The sequence below is a fragment of the Penicillium maclennaniae genome (assembly GCF_028827695.1).
Source record: "Penicillium maclennaniae strain IBT 15551 chromosome Unknown utg000004l:1.0-3007600.0:1.0-3009580.0, whole genome shotgun sequence".
NCBI classification, from domain to species: domain Eukaryota; kingdom Fungi; phylum Ascomycota; class Eurotiomycetes; order Eurotiales; family Aspergillaceae; genus Penicillium; species Penicillium maclennaniae.
The window spans coordinates 1,183,586-1,198,654 of NW_026623216.1; the positions used below are offsets into that span (position 1 = coordinate 1,183,586).

Below are 15,069 nucleotides of genomic sequence, written 5' to 3' on the forward strand. Positions count from 1 at the left end.
TCCCCCCAAAGCAACGTTAGTCCAAGCGGCTTGGGCCAAAAGATAACACCTTTGGCTGCTGTGGCCTCTTTTCTTCTTCTTCCACTCGCCACCTCATTTTCACCATGCCTGAACCAAGGCAGCGCAGACAGGATGCCGAGCCTAGCGTTAGTATCTTGTCGGTGGAAGGGACTATCTGTCATGCCGGGCTAATGATCTCTAGTCTGGCTCCGGCTTCAAGGGCGCCCTCCAGGGACTCGGACTTTTCCTGCTCATGCAGTTTGCGATGAACCAATGGTTCAACAAGAAGGAGTCTAGTACTCCCGGTGCCGCAGTGGGTGGCATGCCCTCCTTCGCGGATCGCCCAGACCCGAGCGAAGTGGCCGATTACAGCGTCCTCCCGAACTCATCGCTCCTATCTGGCCGTCCGATACCTCTGTTGATATCAGCATCTATGTGACTCCCTCGATTGTTGTTCCCTCGTTCAAGTCGCCGGAAAGTGTTCTTGTGCTGCAGGAGAAAAACTTCACCATTGGCAATTACAGTGACACCCGTGAGATCGAGACAACCATCAAAGTCCCGAAGCAGGTTCAGAACAACGGAACCCTCTACGCTCACTTCTTCCTCGCTCGTACTGGACATCCGCTCGACCCGGCCGCTAAGGACTATGATACAGCTGATGCCGTGCACTTCCTGCGCCCTCTGAACCAGTATCTCCCCCACAAGAAAGCTAAGAAGCTCAAAAATCTCCTGGCTGCCTCTGAGGGAGAGGAGGAAGAGGAAGAGGATAATACCCCGGACGTGTGGACTGCTTCTCACTACCATCCTAACTTCACTCTTTCCATGATCCCCGACTCCGGCACTCAGCGATTCAGCCAGATGCACCCGGCCGTTCGTCAGCACGTCCAGCTGGAACGCACCGGCGCTCGCGACATCTCTGGGAAGAATGGCTGGTACTACCCCATTGCCTTCCTCAATACATTCTGGCAGCTCAAGACCCACATGATCGTGCTCAATTCTACTGTTGAGACCGTGCCCCTTCGCATCACTCTCAACAACATGGCAAACTGGAAATTCAATATCCTTACTAGCATTGACGGGGGATCCAAGGCAAGCTCTCGCCAGGCTGCATATGGTGGTTCCGCCCCTGGTGGTGGCGATGGCAACGAGTGGGAAATGGTCAAGGAGATTCTGTTAGATACTAATATTTACCTACTTGGCACCACTGGTATTGTCACCATTCTGCACATGATCTTCGAGACCCTGGCGTTCAAAAGTGATATAGTAAGTGGTCGTTTCCATATAATCTTATGTTGACTAGCATGCTAATCCCACCTCTAGTCCCACTGGCGCAAGAAGAAGGATGTCGTTGGTACCTCGGTTCGAACAATCCTGGCCAACGTCTTCATGCAGCTAGTCATCTTCCTCTACCTCATGGACAACAGCGACAACACCTCTTGGATGATTCTTGCCAGTCAGGGTTTCGGTATCCTCTTGGAATTCTGGAAAATTACCAAGGCTGTTGATGTCCGCCTGCGTCCTCCCCCGGCCGGCTCTTGGTTCTGGTTCCTGCCCTACGTCATTGTGTTCGAGGATAAGCACAAACTCTCTGAGACCGAGCGGCAGACGAAGGAATACGATGAGATTGCGTTCCGCTACCTGTACATCGTGGCGGTGCCTCTGCTCCTCGCCTACGCCGGATACAGCTTGATGTACAACACTCACAAGTCGTGGTACTCGTACATCATCCAGACTCTTGTCGGCAGCGTTTACGCCTACGGGTTCCTCATGATGGTTCCCAGCTTGTATATTAACTATCGCCTGAAGGTCAGTCACACCAGGGTCAATTCCAGAAGCAATACGCTAATAGTTATTAGTCCGTCGCCCACATGCCTGGAAAGGCTATGGGATACAAGTTCCTGAATACCTTCATCGACGATCTTTTCGCTTTCACCGTCAAGATGCCCTGGCTTCACCGCCTGGCTACGCTCCGTGACGATGTCATCTTCTTTATCTGGCTGTACCAGAGCTATAAGTACAAGGTTGACTACAAGCGTGTCAACGAATTTGGCCAGGGAGGTGACAGTGACGAAGAGAAGGAGGAAGAGGTGGTAGAGGAGAAGAAAGCCATAGAAGGTGAGAAGCAGGAGACTACTGCTCAGACTTCTAGCAAGGATAACTCCGGCAAAGCCTCGACTCGCAAGAGGAAGTAGTGTCTAGGTAGTGTCACACTGTAGCATTGATCTGCCCGTGATTCATTGAGCTCGCTTTGAGCTTTTTTGTGTCTTAGAAATAGCGCGACTTCCCGATACTCGTCTCGTTTCATCGCGTTGATGTTGGAAGACGTTATTTAATTCAAATTTGAGGAATTCCTGAAAATTTTCTTTTTGTTTCGGAGCCCGTTATCTCTACTTCGTCTAGGTTCAGACCACTGAGAAAGAGCTGCTTTTTGAATACTCCCAATGTTGCCGCCCGCTGTTGTTGACTGCCGCGTTAGGATTTAAGCCAATCCTCCGCGGTTCGCGCCCACGTTCTGCCCTCTAGATTCTCCCGCGATTCTGTCTCTACGCCAGGTCAGAAACGTACCCCCGCGAAGTTTGTCAAATCACTTAGAACATTTTTCTGGTCTTGCGCCCAGTACCTGGCTATAAACGGCGATTGGCGTTTCGCGACTGCGCGTCGTCGCGCCGAGATAAAGCACTTCGCTCCCCACCATTGAAAGACCACCACATCGGAACATTTCATGTTCAGATGGATATTACCAAGAGTGTGTCCTTTCACACTTGTTCCCTAATAAATTTTTCGCCACGCAAATGCTGACGCTTCACAGAACAAACTCGGCCAAGTGGCTTGCTTGATGCTCTCGAGCATTTGGAAGCAGGTATGTAAATGCTCTTCTTTTTCGAGAATACAGATCACACACGCTGATCAAATCGTAGTTGCACATGTACCGCTCAAGCAAAGGTATACCGATGCAGGCGAACTGGCCAACTCCATTGCTTCAGACGCGTATGAGAGCGGCATTCCGCAAACCGCGCTGGGCCGCCTGCTGAAAGTTCTGACCACGAAAAACAACCTAGACCAGGGAACCGTGACAGCGCTCGTCAAGAACCTCTATCCACAGGAACGAGTCGCCTCCAAATATATCACCCAAATTGTCTGCTGTCTGGGACCTAGCAAGTCCAAGCCCAGTCCAGCAACGCAAGCTCTACTCGTACGCTGGCTGATCCTCGCATACGACCTCCTCGATGACAAGTCCCATCTTGGAAAGCTGTACGCAGTTCTCTTCAATCATCTTGATATGATCAGTTTGCGCAAACCGCTGTGCCACCTGCTCACGCTGATTACGAGGCGCAAACATGTTAAGCCCTTCCGGATCCAGGCTCTTATGGAACTAATACGGAATTCCGGCGGGGATGAGAAAGAGCTCTTTAGCTTGCTTCGGGTCTTCAAGAATTATTATCCTGAAATCATTGTCGGAGATCTTGGCAGTTCGAGGAGAAGCGCTCTGTTCTTTAAGCATCCCGATCCTGAATGGTCGAGTCATGCAAAATTGCTGCAGGACCAAAGGATGGACTCGACAGAGCAGTCTAGCTACCAAGTCACTCATCGGGGTACGGTGAAGAGGAGTAAAGTTGAGGTAGTCATCCCTGTCTTGCAAACCTCACGCGTATCGAGCAAGCATACATCATTGGAGGAGATTCGGGATGTCAGCCATTTCGTGGAGAAGATCGAGAAAATTGAACTTCCGAACCAGATCATCTCCACGCTTGGAGATGCTATGGCTCAAAAGTATCTTCATTTGACCCAATCTGAAGCTGCGAGTCACCGCCTGGATGAATGGCTGCGCAGCTTTCTAGAGGACAAATTGGAGCAGATTCGGGAAGGTGATGATGACGAGCCGGAGATATTGTCATATGTTCTGAGTTTCGTGGAAGGCTATGCAGCTTATACCAAGGTAAGGCTTCCCACATCGGATCCTTTGATTTGGATAATAATTAATCACAGCAACTTTTACCCTCGGTTCGGTCATTCCTGCGCTCTTATATCGACACATGGAATGGCTACGATAATCGCAAGCAAATACTTCGATTGCTGCGGTATCTCCCTATTGAATCTTTCGAATCCCTGCGCGCGGATACCTTCTCCCCGTTGGAGTCAGCCATGATGAATGGTTCCTCCAGTTCCCAAAAAGCTCTCCTTGAACTGCTTGAGTTTTACTCCTCATTGATCAACGAGTGGGGTAACAAACTGCGAGACCAACCATCCGCATCCGAGGAATCGACTCCTTTGAGCAAGGTGATTAAACATGCGGAGCTCCTTGTTTCTTCAATTCAAGAATTCACAGCCGTCACCGAGGAGAACAAAGACGAGCCTAGGCCAATGATTCTCTCTTTCCTTGAATTCTACAGATCTCTCGCAAATCTCTTCTCGCACGCATCCCGAAATGCCAGAATCCGATTGACGGTGCCTCTCGCACCAACCGTCTACACAATCGCCTTCACCCCAAGCGTCGCCATCATATCCATCCTCAATGCCATTCTAGCAAGCTACAAGTCATCCTTCGAAGCCTCCCTCACATCAGAAGTCATACGACCACCCAACCCACCGGAACCGCTTTATGAAACCGCGTTAGTCAGTCAATTCAACGGCTATGTGATGGACATGTGCAACCTCGTGTGGCGGAACCGGGCCCTGAACGTCGAGGACCCGAATGCACTCGGTTGTCTCATCCCGCAAGCGAGCGTTGCGGCCTTCACAGAATACATTCGTAATGTGAATGAGGCGAACAGACACTATGATCGGGAAAGCGCTTTCAATTCCAACCTGCTCTCGGCATTCTCCATCAGCCATCATGCAGCATTCTGTAATTTGTCTGCCGCGTGTTTTGCGGATCTGGAGGCGGACCAAAGAATTCCCCAACATGCGCCGAAATTGAGGAAGCCGGTGACTCAAAAAGCTCTGCAGGCGCTCGAAAAGGATGGAGGTGCTATAATTACGTGGCAAGAGTACCGCGTTCATATGCTAGATTGGCTAGAGGCGCTTGGCAGTAGGGGGACAAGTTACTTGATGAGGAGTACTATGAAGGCTTTACGGAAGGAGTGAGGGGAGGAACCCGTGGACATGTACAATTATAGCATGAGAGGTAGAGGATAATATTGATTGTGAATTGGTTGTTTTACATACGAACTGTTGCCAACGCCGTTGAAATGCAAAAGGGTTGTAACCTGTACAAATATCGTACATGAGCCTGCTCTGCGTATGTTGACGTAGGCTTGGTCTCAAATCGTGTGAGAGCCTGATGACCTTTTAGAACTTCTGGATCGAGTTCATATAGATATCCTGAACAGTGTGATCCTCCCGTAAAGTACTCACCAGGTCCTCAAGATCCTTGAGCTGCTCCGAGTCCTGTACATCGACCAAGGTATCAGGGTTCGGATCCCAGAAGATCTCTAGTTCTTCCAATGTCAGACCCGAAAGTTTAGAGAACGCCTCGCCGACACTTTTGGTCTCAGATGGGTCGGTGAACAAGACCAAGCGCTCCTTCTCGTCCGTGATGATGTCGATGGCACCGGCCTCGATGGCTTGATCCAAATAGTCATCGGCATTGACTCCCTCCTTCTTTTCCATGGTGACCCGTCCTTTTTTCTCAAAGAGAAAGGTCGTGGGTGTTACTGTGCCGCCGCCGTTCTTGATCATGTACCGAATGTCTTGCAGCACGCGCGCTTTCTGGTCAGTCTGACACTCCACCACAGCGGCCACAGATCCGGGGAACATCGCTTCTATTGTCACATTCTCCAATGCTTGTCCTGTGACACTGAGCCCCTGGCCTCGGAGAATGGCGGCTTCGATAACGGTTTTAGGTATGGAGGCTCGTTTCGCATTTGATAGCGCGAGAGTCAGGCGTGGATTGTACTTCGGATCGGCGCCCCATACTAGAGGAAAGATGATCATTAGTAGACTCCTTGATTGAGTGCTGGGCCGGTAAGTACATTGTGTAGCGCTGCTGATTTCCTTGCTCACCATCGCGCGCTCTTTGCTCTTTCCCTTGTCCTTCTTGGCTTTGTCGTGCTTGATTGTCGACCATTTGTTGTGACCAGAGAAAGTGATGGCTGTTGTAATGAAAGTGCGACAGGAAATGCAGGCGGAAGCCCCACGGGGCTGCCGTAACAGCCTGTTTAACTGAAGTGCCATATTCCGGTCGAGTGCAAAGTTGCGCTCCTCCGCACTGTATACATTCCACACGGGCCGACAGTTTCTCCGTCTCCGCGGACGAACACGATAAGGAGAGATGATGCTGTCAACACCTCCCTCCCTATACACTCCTTTCATCCTGATGGGGATACCTGTTGTCCTCACAACATTCATTCAATGTCTTCCTCCGCATCGGCCCCGGTGTCATCGACCCCCGAAAATGCGACCCCAGAGCTGGATGTCCCCAAGCTCCATGCACTCCCCTCAGAACAACAGGACCTCTATCTGCTCACCTTTACCTCCGATCTAGTGCAATTTATTTCCAGTCTCGACGCACAGCAGGTATCAGCGCAACAAAAGTCTCTTAAGAAGGAATTGTTCAAGATCCTGACTCTTACCTCCCCCACCATCACGCGAGTCCTGCGCAACAACCTGGGACGATGTTTCGGCGCTATTTTGACGAACGGGGATCGCGGGATCCTCTTCGAGACGATTACCGATCTTCTTGGAATAATGAATGCTAGTAAGAGCGAGGCGGATATCAAGACAAAGTTCGCAGCGGCGCATTGTCTCAGGCGAGGTGTTTGCGACAGCCGGCGAGAGTGCATTCATGCAATCCAACGTTGCAGTGTCTAGCACAATTAAGCTTCTAAAGTCAACCAGCAGTCATACGGGCTTCCGCGGAGCTATATTCGCCATACTGCGGAAGATCATCGTGGGCATTGGCGTGCCGGTTGACGAGGCTACTGCTCGGGATATTTGGAAACAGGCGCGTAATGCGGCGACTAGCGACAAGTCTAGTTTCGTGCAGGTTCACTCTTGTCGCTGTATTGAGCAGTTGATCAACATGACACCTTTCTTCGATAATACAAATGACTTTGACAACCTGAAGACTGTTATGTGGAAGGTCATTGACAGCCCCACTGCCCCGGTTAGGCATGCAGCAGCAGCTTGTCTTGGACGGGCTCTGGTCAAGCTGCACGCGTCAGATACTCCGATTATGGCGGCCCCGAAGCCCAAGTCCAAGAAAACCAAGAGGATGTCTAAGAAGCCATCTGCTCGGCCCGGAGAAGAGGATGAGGACGAGATGTCCGAGTCTTCTGCTGCGAACGTCCCAGGAGCTGCTAAGAAGACCGAATCGCGATTGTTCTTCCTCCTTCCAGACCTACTGCGCCAATTGTCCTTGCAATACCTGAAGAGCACAACTTCCAACCGCTCGCGTGCCGGAATCTGCGTCTGTTACAAATATGTCCTGCGCAATTTGGGTGACAAAATCATCGATGAACGCTATGGGCAGATTGCGACCAATCTGCTCGTTGAACTGATGAACCACCCGACCGTAACTTACAATCGGTTCCGCCTTTTGATGACTCGGAAGTTTGTAAAATCTATCCTCGAAGATACAATTGGCCGTGAATTGCTCCACGAGAACAGCCAGCTGAACGCCGCGAAATGGATCATCAATGAAATCCTCAAAGACTACCCGCAGGTCATCCAAGAGCGCCGCGAGCCAACCAAATATACCCTAACGTGTGCAGTCAGCGCTCTGTCCTCTTTGATTTCGTCTCTCGGATCTGCTTTCGGTGTCCACGCAGACAGCTGCAGAGACGCTCTACTTCAGGTGCTTCCTCATCCGAGCTATACTGTCCAAGTCCACGCCGCGCACTGCCTGCGGAGCTTCGTACTTGCCTGCCCTCATCAGCTTCTGTCTGGTGTGACAATCTGCATGAACAGCCTCAACCGTGAAATCAGCCAGCTTGCTACGCCACGCCAGTCATCTCGCCGGTGTGTCGGCTATGCCAATGGCCTTTCTGCGATGCTCAGCACGTCTCGTTTGCAACCGCTTTACGGTGCCGTCGACGTATTCGCCCGCATCTTCGCCCAAGCAACCGACCTTCTGAAGAACAGCAGCACTTCCGAGCTACGTGTTGCTAGCACCCAAATCCAAGTCGCATGGATCCTGATTGGCGGGTTGATGCCTCTCGGACCTAGTTTTGTCAAGATCCATCTTTCTCAATTGATGCTGCTATGGAAGAATTCCCTGCCAAAACATCTGAGCAAAGAGAACTCTGCGGCGCCTGGTACTCTCGAAACAAGCTTTCTCACCCACGTTAGGGAGTGTGCTCTCGGCGCTTTGTTGGTGTTCATGGAATTTAACAGCAAGCTCATCACAGCAGATGGTGCCAAGAGAATCGCCGCTATGCTGCAGAATACCGTTGAATTTCTGGACGATCTGCCACGACCCAAGTCAATGGAGGACATCTCTCAACGCCTTCATCCTTCCTTGCAACTCCATGATTTCACCACCATGGTCCGCCGCCGGGTCTTACAGTGCTTTGCGAAGCTCGTGCATGTTCATCATCCCAGTCATGGAGACATCATCTCCCAGTCTAGCCTACTTAGTCTTGCTATCTCTTCTTTTGCCGACCCTGATGCGCAGTATCGCCCGCTGGAGAGCTCGATTGCTGGTTCAGCTGGACAGTTCGACGGCCTCTGGGAGCTTTGTGATAACTATGGTTTTGGCGTCACTGGACTTGCCAAGGAGTATATTAGCGCTGCACATTCTGGTTCGTCCGGGAATGATGGTCCTGCTTGGTCTGCACTCGATAATGCAGACAAGGATGTTGATGATGCTGTGAGTCTCGAAGTTCACACATTCATGGCTTGAAGCTAACCATTCTAGTTGACATTTCCTGTTTGTGAGGCCAGCGAGCACGATGCTGTTCTTTTGTACAGTTTGCGGGCTGATCACAATCTCGCTGTCGATCCCCCTAACACCGGAGTTGTGAACTCTGCAATTGACCTTTTTGCTGTTGCTATTGCCCTTCACTCGTCCAAAATCCAGGAGAGCAGTGTGGAACAGATCGCCTCATTTCTTGCTTCCCCGAGTCTTCACAGGAACCCAGGAAGAAAGGCAGCCTTGGTTGTGAACATTTCTGTGGCACTTTTGCATGCTCTCAAAGTCGCAGTCAAGGAGACCGACTTTGTTGCCGGAAAATTGAGCATCTCCACTGACAAGACTCTGCAGGAACTTGTTCAGGTAAGACATACCCAGAGACCGTATCATATTGAGACAATCCTGACTTGTGGTACAGAAATTCGTGATTGACACTGACCCTGTCGTCCGCACTATTGGCGTTGAGTCTTTGGGACGTCTTTGTGACAGCGCTGGAAATGCTTGCACCAACGCACAGGTCAACTGGCTGGTCGATACCATTGTTGAAAACCGAGAGCCCAATGCTCGCGCCGGCTGCGCCGCTGCTTTGGGTTGTATTCACTCGCAAATAGGTGGTATGGCAGCTGGTCTTCATTTAAAGACAATCGTTGGTGTACTCATGTCTCTTTGTAATGATCCTCATCCTGTCGTTCACTTCTGGGCTCTTGTCGGACTGGAGAGAGTGGCGAACTCTGCCGGATTGACATTCTCCCCATTTGCCTCCAGCTCGCTTGGAATGCTGGCGCAGCTCTACAACGCCGACACGCACAATGCGGAAGCAGCAGCTTTGGCTACCTCAAACATCGAAATGAGCTTTTTGACACCCGTTGTCATCAGTCGTTGCGTGGATTCCCTCATCAACGTCCTTGGGCCGGATTTGCAGGATATTGCTAAGACTCGCAACCTTATCCTGACTCTTCTCCGCCAGTTCCAGTTGGAGGAGAATCCTGCGTTGGTGACAGAAAGCTCCAAATGCTTGGATCATTTCTCCCTCTACGCCTCAAACTTTGTGGACTTCTCGGGATACGTGAAAAGACTTCAGACGGAGCTTCGCGCGAGCAACTCTTTAATGCGGGACGTGGCGGTCCGCGGTCTCAGCAATTTGATGAAGAGAGATGCCGCGTTAGTGGTGCGAACGGCCAGTGAGACACTTGAAGACGACGTCTGGCTTGCGTATGATGATGCCCCAGACAACAAGCCACTCAGAAAAATGATTCAAGAATGGCTGCAGCAGACTGCCCTCACAGAGACTGAACTTTGGATCCAACGCTGTCAGAGAATTATGACAAAGACTCGCAACAAGGTGGAGCTTCCACCATCCACAGCAGTTCAAGCTACTGCAGCAGATATTCCCGATGACGAAGTTGCAGGATTCGCATCCGCCGTCGCTGGAGAAGGTCAAGGCGATGCCGCAGGCGATGGTGTCGCTGGCCAGGAAATGCTAAAGTGGCAGACGCGTAACTTTGCCATGAGCTGCCTTTCCGAACTGCTGGCAACAGTCCAGGAAGCTATCTTGCCAGACACGAGCATTCCGGCAGAGCTTGCTCTTCAGTCTAAGGTTGGAGAGATTGTCAGAATGGCTTTCTCCGCCTCAACTGCAAATGTCATTGAGCTGCGTGTTTGGGGTCTTAGGATCATTGATCAAGTCTTGACTATGTTCGGCAAAACCCCAGATCCCGATTTCGCGGAAGCTTCTCTGCTGGAGCAGTACCAGGCTCAAATCGGATCTGCTCTCACTCCTGCATTCGCAGCTGACTCCTCAGCAGAGCTGGCTTCTGAAGCAATCAACGTGTCCGCGACGTTCATTGCCACAGGCATTGTGACAAATGTGGATCGCATGGGCAGAATTCTCAAGCTGCTGGTTCTGGGTCTTGAAAACTTCGCGAAGAACCCTGCCACCACTGGGATTGGGGATCTGAAAGGTTTGAATTCCAATGCTCGAGTGATGGTCAAACTGGCGCTTTTCTCTGCATGGGCTAGACTGCAGATTGCTAGCATCGAGCAGGAATATCTCAATAAGGTGGTTCAACCTTATCTTGCCAAGCTGACACCGCTCTGGCTTTCCTCTTTGCAAGAGTACGCCCGTCTGCGCTTTGAGCCGGACATCTCGGGTGCTCTAGGCACGAGCACACAGAGCAAGGATCTGGACGAGGTTTATGCTGCTTTGAATCGCGAGACGCTCTTGAAATTCTACCAAGACACCTGGCTCAGCCTTGTTGATGCTATTGCCGGCTTGGTTGAGAAGGATATTGACTTTGTCTTCGATGCTTTGGATGGCAAGCTCCAATTAGTTGGAGAAACAGACGAGGCTGAAAAGGAGGCGGAGGAAGAAGAGTCCGGCAAAGAGGTCGCAAAGAGCGAAACAACAGGAAAGGGCGACGACATTAATTACCGCGAGGAACCCGTCGCCTTCTTTTTCGTCTTGTTTGGACTTGCTTTTGAATCCCTTGTTGACCAAGCTACTACAACCTCCCAGCGCCTAGAGATTCTGCAGGCTCTCAAGCGTATTTTGAGACCCATCATCTCTGGAAACGCCATTTATCAGGATGCAATCTTCTCGGAGACCATGGACACTTTCGATCGCCTTGTTCTGACCGAGAGCACTCCTATCCAGACTGTCATCGTCGAGATTGCCCAGAACTTGTCACTGGACCACCCAGCTGCTAAGAGCGACCAGGAGCGAGGTGATCATCTGTCGGATGACATCGAGCAACTCTTCGAGTTGACTCGAAGCATCATACTTGTCCTTGCTGGGATGCTTCCTAACCTGCGTGAATCGACTCCTCTCGCGCGATTCAACGTCTCGTCTGATGATTCTTTGACGCTTATTCGGCTGGCTCTCCGCTCTCTGGTTGATGTTGCATCGGTGTTCCCATCGATTATTCGAAATGATCTCCACGCTTGTATCCTGCACATCTTTACCACAATTCTTGCTACCGGAATCTGCCAGAATGAAGTGGTGCCCCAGGCTCTGCCGATCTTCCGACAGTTTGTCTACGGCATCACTCACACCCCTGAAGTTCCAGACGATATCGACGTGGTTGCCTCCCAGCTGCGTGGCTGTCTCACTCGGTTCTTGACTATCCTGACCATTGCTCAGCGACGAGAGGCAGACTCCTCTATGGCATGTGCCAAAAACACCCTCCTGGCTATAACCTTCCTTTTGACAGCAGGGGGACATGTCCTCCCTCCTCAGGACCCAGTCATCAACCGCGTTCTAGATGAACTCCTTGATTGTCTTCATGACGTTGGCCTTGCCACGGTCGCTGCAGGCTGCCTTCGGTCGATTCTACTCAAGCCAAGCCCTCGCTATATGACCGACGACGTGATTTCTCGGTACCTCATTCCGCGACTCATCGCCTTCCTCGTCGGATGCCCAATTGACGGTGGCGACATCCCCAGCGACCCCGAGAACTCGCGCACCCTTATCGCTCGGACCCTCGTGTCATGCGTTAGCAATGCCATCTTCTCTCCCGCTGAGATGCCCACTGCCGCGTCGCTCGTCATGTCTGCCCTCCTGGCACGCGCCAAGAGCGAAGGACATGCAGTCCACCAAGAGTCAGCTGGTAATCTTCTTGAACTTGCCAAAGCTGATCAACTTATCTTCCGAGCCTTGGTTGCGAACATGAACGCGGACCAAAAGTCGCTTCTGGAAGAGGTTCTTCGCAGCGCGGGTGGAGGTACGAGTGCCGCCAAGGCAGGCGAAACCGCCGACAATCCACCACAGGCTGCGCCTAGTATTGCCCTGCGCATGGATTTCTAAACGCCGCGCTTGTTTCGCTTTAGTTTGGCTACAGAAAACAACAGTGCCATCAACTAGGCTGATGAATGTGACACGACTTGATGCACAGTGAGACAGTTAATGTATAGGCCGCCTACAGGCAACGATAATGAGCTCTTTTCCTTCATTTCCCATCATCACCAATCATGGGTAGAACCTAGAACATACATGATAAGCGAAGTGCCTGGTGTAGACATCTGCTTTTGCTTTAGGAAGCTCGGGGCGCGCTTATCTCATCCGAATCAGGTGACGCCATTTACCCTTCACTAGAAACCCGATTCAAAATTCCACGTTTCACAATTGCATCCATGATTCAATTCTAATATCTCTGTTCGTTTTGATAACCCTCTTCTGTGGGTCTTATTTCGCCCACGATGCCACCGGATCGAGGCCGCGCCTCTCGAGCATGCGCCTCCTGCAGAAAGCAAAAGACTCGCTGCTATGAGCCTGGAACACCGGGCAAAGCCTGTCTTCGATGTGAACGCCTTCACCAGAGATGCTCGCTGGTACAAACTGAGGATGTGGCTCCTGAAGAGGATCCGGTGCCTTCTGCTTCGGGTACGGATGCTCGGTATGATTAATTTACGTGCCACCCCTTCAAGTGAGCATCAACATACTGACATCTTGAATAGCTTGGAGCGTCTTGAAAGAACTGTGGCAAATCTCCTTGACAGATTGGGAGAGGCGCCGAACAGAGCCGAACATGACTCAAGCAGACTTGAGAGCGCACTGACGACCCCGGATCCCGGCGAGCAAAGGTTACATGAGAGAGAATCTTCCGCGGCTCCGATCATGGTTATCCGCGATTTAGCTACGGACTATGGTCCAAGGCCAGCTCCAGATATGAGAACTTTGGAGAAAGTCCTGGATGATCTCATTGCGCCTGATTTGGCATTGAGCCTCGTCACAATGTAGGTCATTATTTATTCTTGCATCTAGCAGCTCGACTAACCTTGGAGTGAGATTTCTTAAGTATTACGGTCGTTGGATTACATTCGACCCAGAAAGCGACCCTACTGTTCTCTTGTCCAAGGTACGAGGATCACCTTTATTATTCTGCGCATCCTGCTTGATCGCAGTTCGGCATACTTCAACGGAGCTAGCGGCAAGTCTTGCTCCGAAGCTGTATGAATGTGCTCAACCCTTGGTCTCGAGTGCACTCATAGCAGCGCCACAGCCTATCGAATTCTTCCAAGCGACTCTTATTCTTTGTATGTGGTCAACAACCGTAGGACAGGTGCCTTTGAGTATTGACAGCTGGCTGCTGAGTGGCTTTGCTTTGCAGCATTGTCAATCAAGTCCCTTGTTCAATGTGATTTCATCCCAATCTCAGCAACCTATGAAAATGGATGGGACAATACTGCATCGATACTGCTTGTGGAATCACTTGTGTTTAGCGCATCTGCACTATTGTGTTGGGACTAGTCGCAGGTCCATGTTGCAGGCCTGGCAGATTGAGCGCTGTCGGGTTATTCTGACTTCCGATCATGCGATCAACTTTGAGATTCGCATGGTGGTGGAGATTTATCTCTATTGGAATGTTTACGAACATCTGATTGAGGATTCTGTTGACCTTTTCAAGTCAGTAGCGGCTTTGCAAACGTGGGAAGGAAAAATGGGAGTTCGTTCTCGGTAAAACCCGCCCTCCGCTGAGCCCTTTGTGCTTCTCATTGACGCATAAATCACAGAGCAACCAAGATCCCAGTTTCTATTGATGGGATTCCATTTCTCGAACTTGCTCTTTTATGAGCATGCCTTGAAGTCAAGGACTGCTCGAGCCCGCGAGTCTGTCGTGTCAGAAATGATTCGCCATTCTACTGCTATTGTCCATCTCGCCATGGATACTGTGGATGAGCGCACACGCCACTTAAGTGACCATGTTTACCACATGATTACTTTTGCAGCGATCATTATCTGCCGCTTACTCAATAGCTACGAGGAAGAGCTCAGTGTTAATTTTAACATTGGTGGTCTCGATGGTTTGATTCAAGACCTTGTCCAGTGGCTTCATTCTATTGGCCTGCCTTGCCATGCCGCACACACACTAGGGAATATCATCGCAAAGGTCCACCAAATGCTACGTCCTCGTGTAGAACAGATCCCGTTAATTGCGCCTATCTATGTCATGCCGGAGGAAAGCTTTTCTAACTATTACTTCCCCGAATTCCTGGGACTGGGAGCATCTGCTGATGGACATTGGGACTTGCTCTCGGATCAGAGCTTCTTCCCGCAAAGTTCTGCCACTTCATGATCTGAACAACAGTGAATTATGACGACATACAACAGCTTCAAAGCCGAACCTCTCGGAAACGTTCTTTTGCATTTTCATCGGCCTCCATATCGCTTTTCAATCCAACGGAAGGGCGGAAACACAATGCCAGAAAATGCAAATGTCAGC

General features: G+C 50.8%; 5 protein-coding genes across 5 annotated transcripts; 4 read left to right on the forward strand and 1 right to left on the reverse strand.

Annotated features, from left to right (window-relative positions):
- Positions 1–104: 104 nt before the first annotated feature.
- Positions 105–2,192, forward strand: N7477_004628 (CLPTM1 family protein; the record flags this gene model as incomplete). Its single annotated transcript, XM_056966291.1, has 5 exons — positions 105–146; positions 203–313; positions 373–1,263; positions 1,321–1,806; positions 1,857–2,192. 5 exons carry the CDS (start codon positions 105–107, stop codon positions 2,190–2,192), a joined length of 1,866 nt encoding a protein of 621 aa, XP_056823072.1.
- A 538-nt stretch (positions 2,193–2,730) lies between these two features.
- N7477_004629 (Mis6 domain protein) lies at positions 2,731–5,085 on the forward strand (the record flags this gene model as incomplete). The annotated part of the gene is made up of 4 exons (XM_056966292.1): positions 2,731–2,746; positions 2,810–2,860; positions 2,919–3,937; positions 3,988–5,085. The coding sequence occupies 4 exons, from the start codon at positions 2,731–2,733 to the stop codon at positions 5,083–5,085; spliced, it is 2,184 nt and encodes a 727-aa protein (XP_056823073.1).
- Positions 5,086–5,289: 204 nt separating this feature from the next.
- On the reverse strand, positions 5,290–6,312 carry N7477_004630 (post-initiation translation factor DPC29; the record flags this gene model as incomplete). The annotated part of the gene is made up of 2 exons (XM_056966293.1): positions 5,290–5,915; positions 5,973–6,312. 2 exons carry the CDS (start codon positions 6,310–6,312, stop codon positions 5,290–5,292), a joined length of 966 nt encoding a protein of 321 aa, XP_056823074.1.
- Positions 6,313–6,351: 39 nt separating this feature from the next.
- On the forward strand, positions 6,352–12,653 carry N7477_004631 (AP-1 complex accessory protein LAA1; the record flags this gene model as incomplete). The annotated part of the gene is made up of 4 exons (XM_056966294.1): positions 6,352–6,697; positions 6,750–8,809; positions 8,858–9,214; positions 9,270–12,653. 4 exons carry the CDS (start codon positions 6,352–6,354, stop codon positions 12,651–12,653), a joined length of 6,147 nt encoding a protein of 2,048 aa, XP_056823075.1.
- A 392-nt stretch (positions 12,654–13,045) lies between these two features.
- Positions 13,046–14,922, forward strand: N7477_004632 (Zn(II)2Cys6 transcription factor domain-containing protein; the record flags this gene model as incomplete). The annotated part of the gene is made up of 4 exons (XM_056966295.1): positions 13,046–13,242; positions 13,304–13,582; positions 13,635–14,292; positions 14,377–14,922. The coding sequence occupies 4 exons, from the start codon at positions 13,046–13,048 to the stop codon at positions 14,920–14,922; spliced, it is 1,680 nt and encodes a 559-aa protein (XP_056823076.1).
- Between the last annotated feature and the right edge of the window lie 147 nt (positions 14,923–15,069).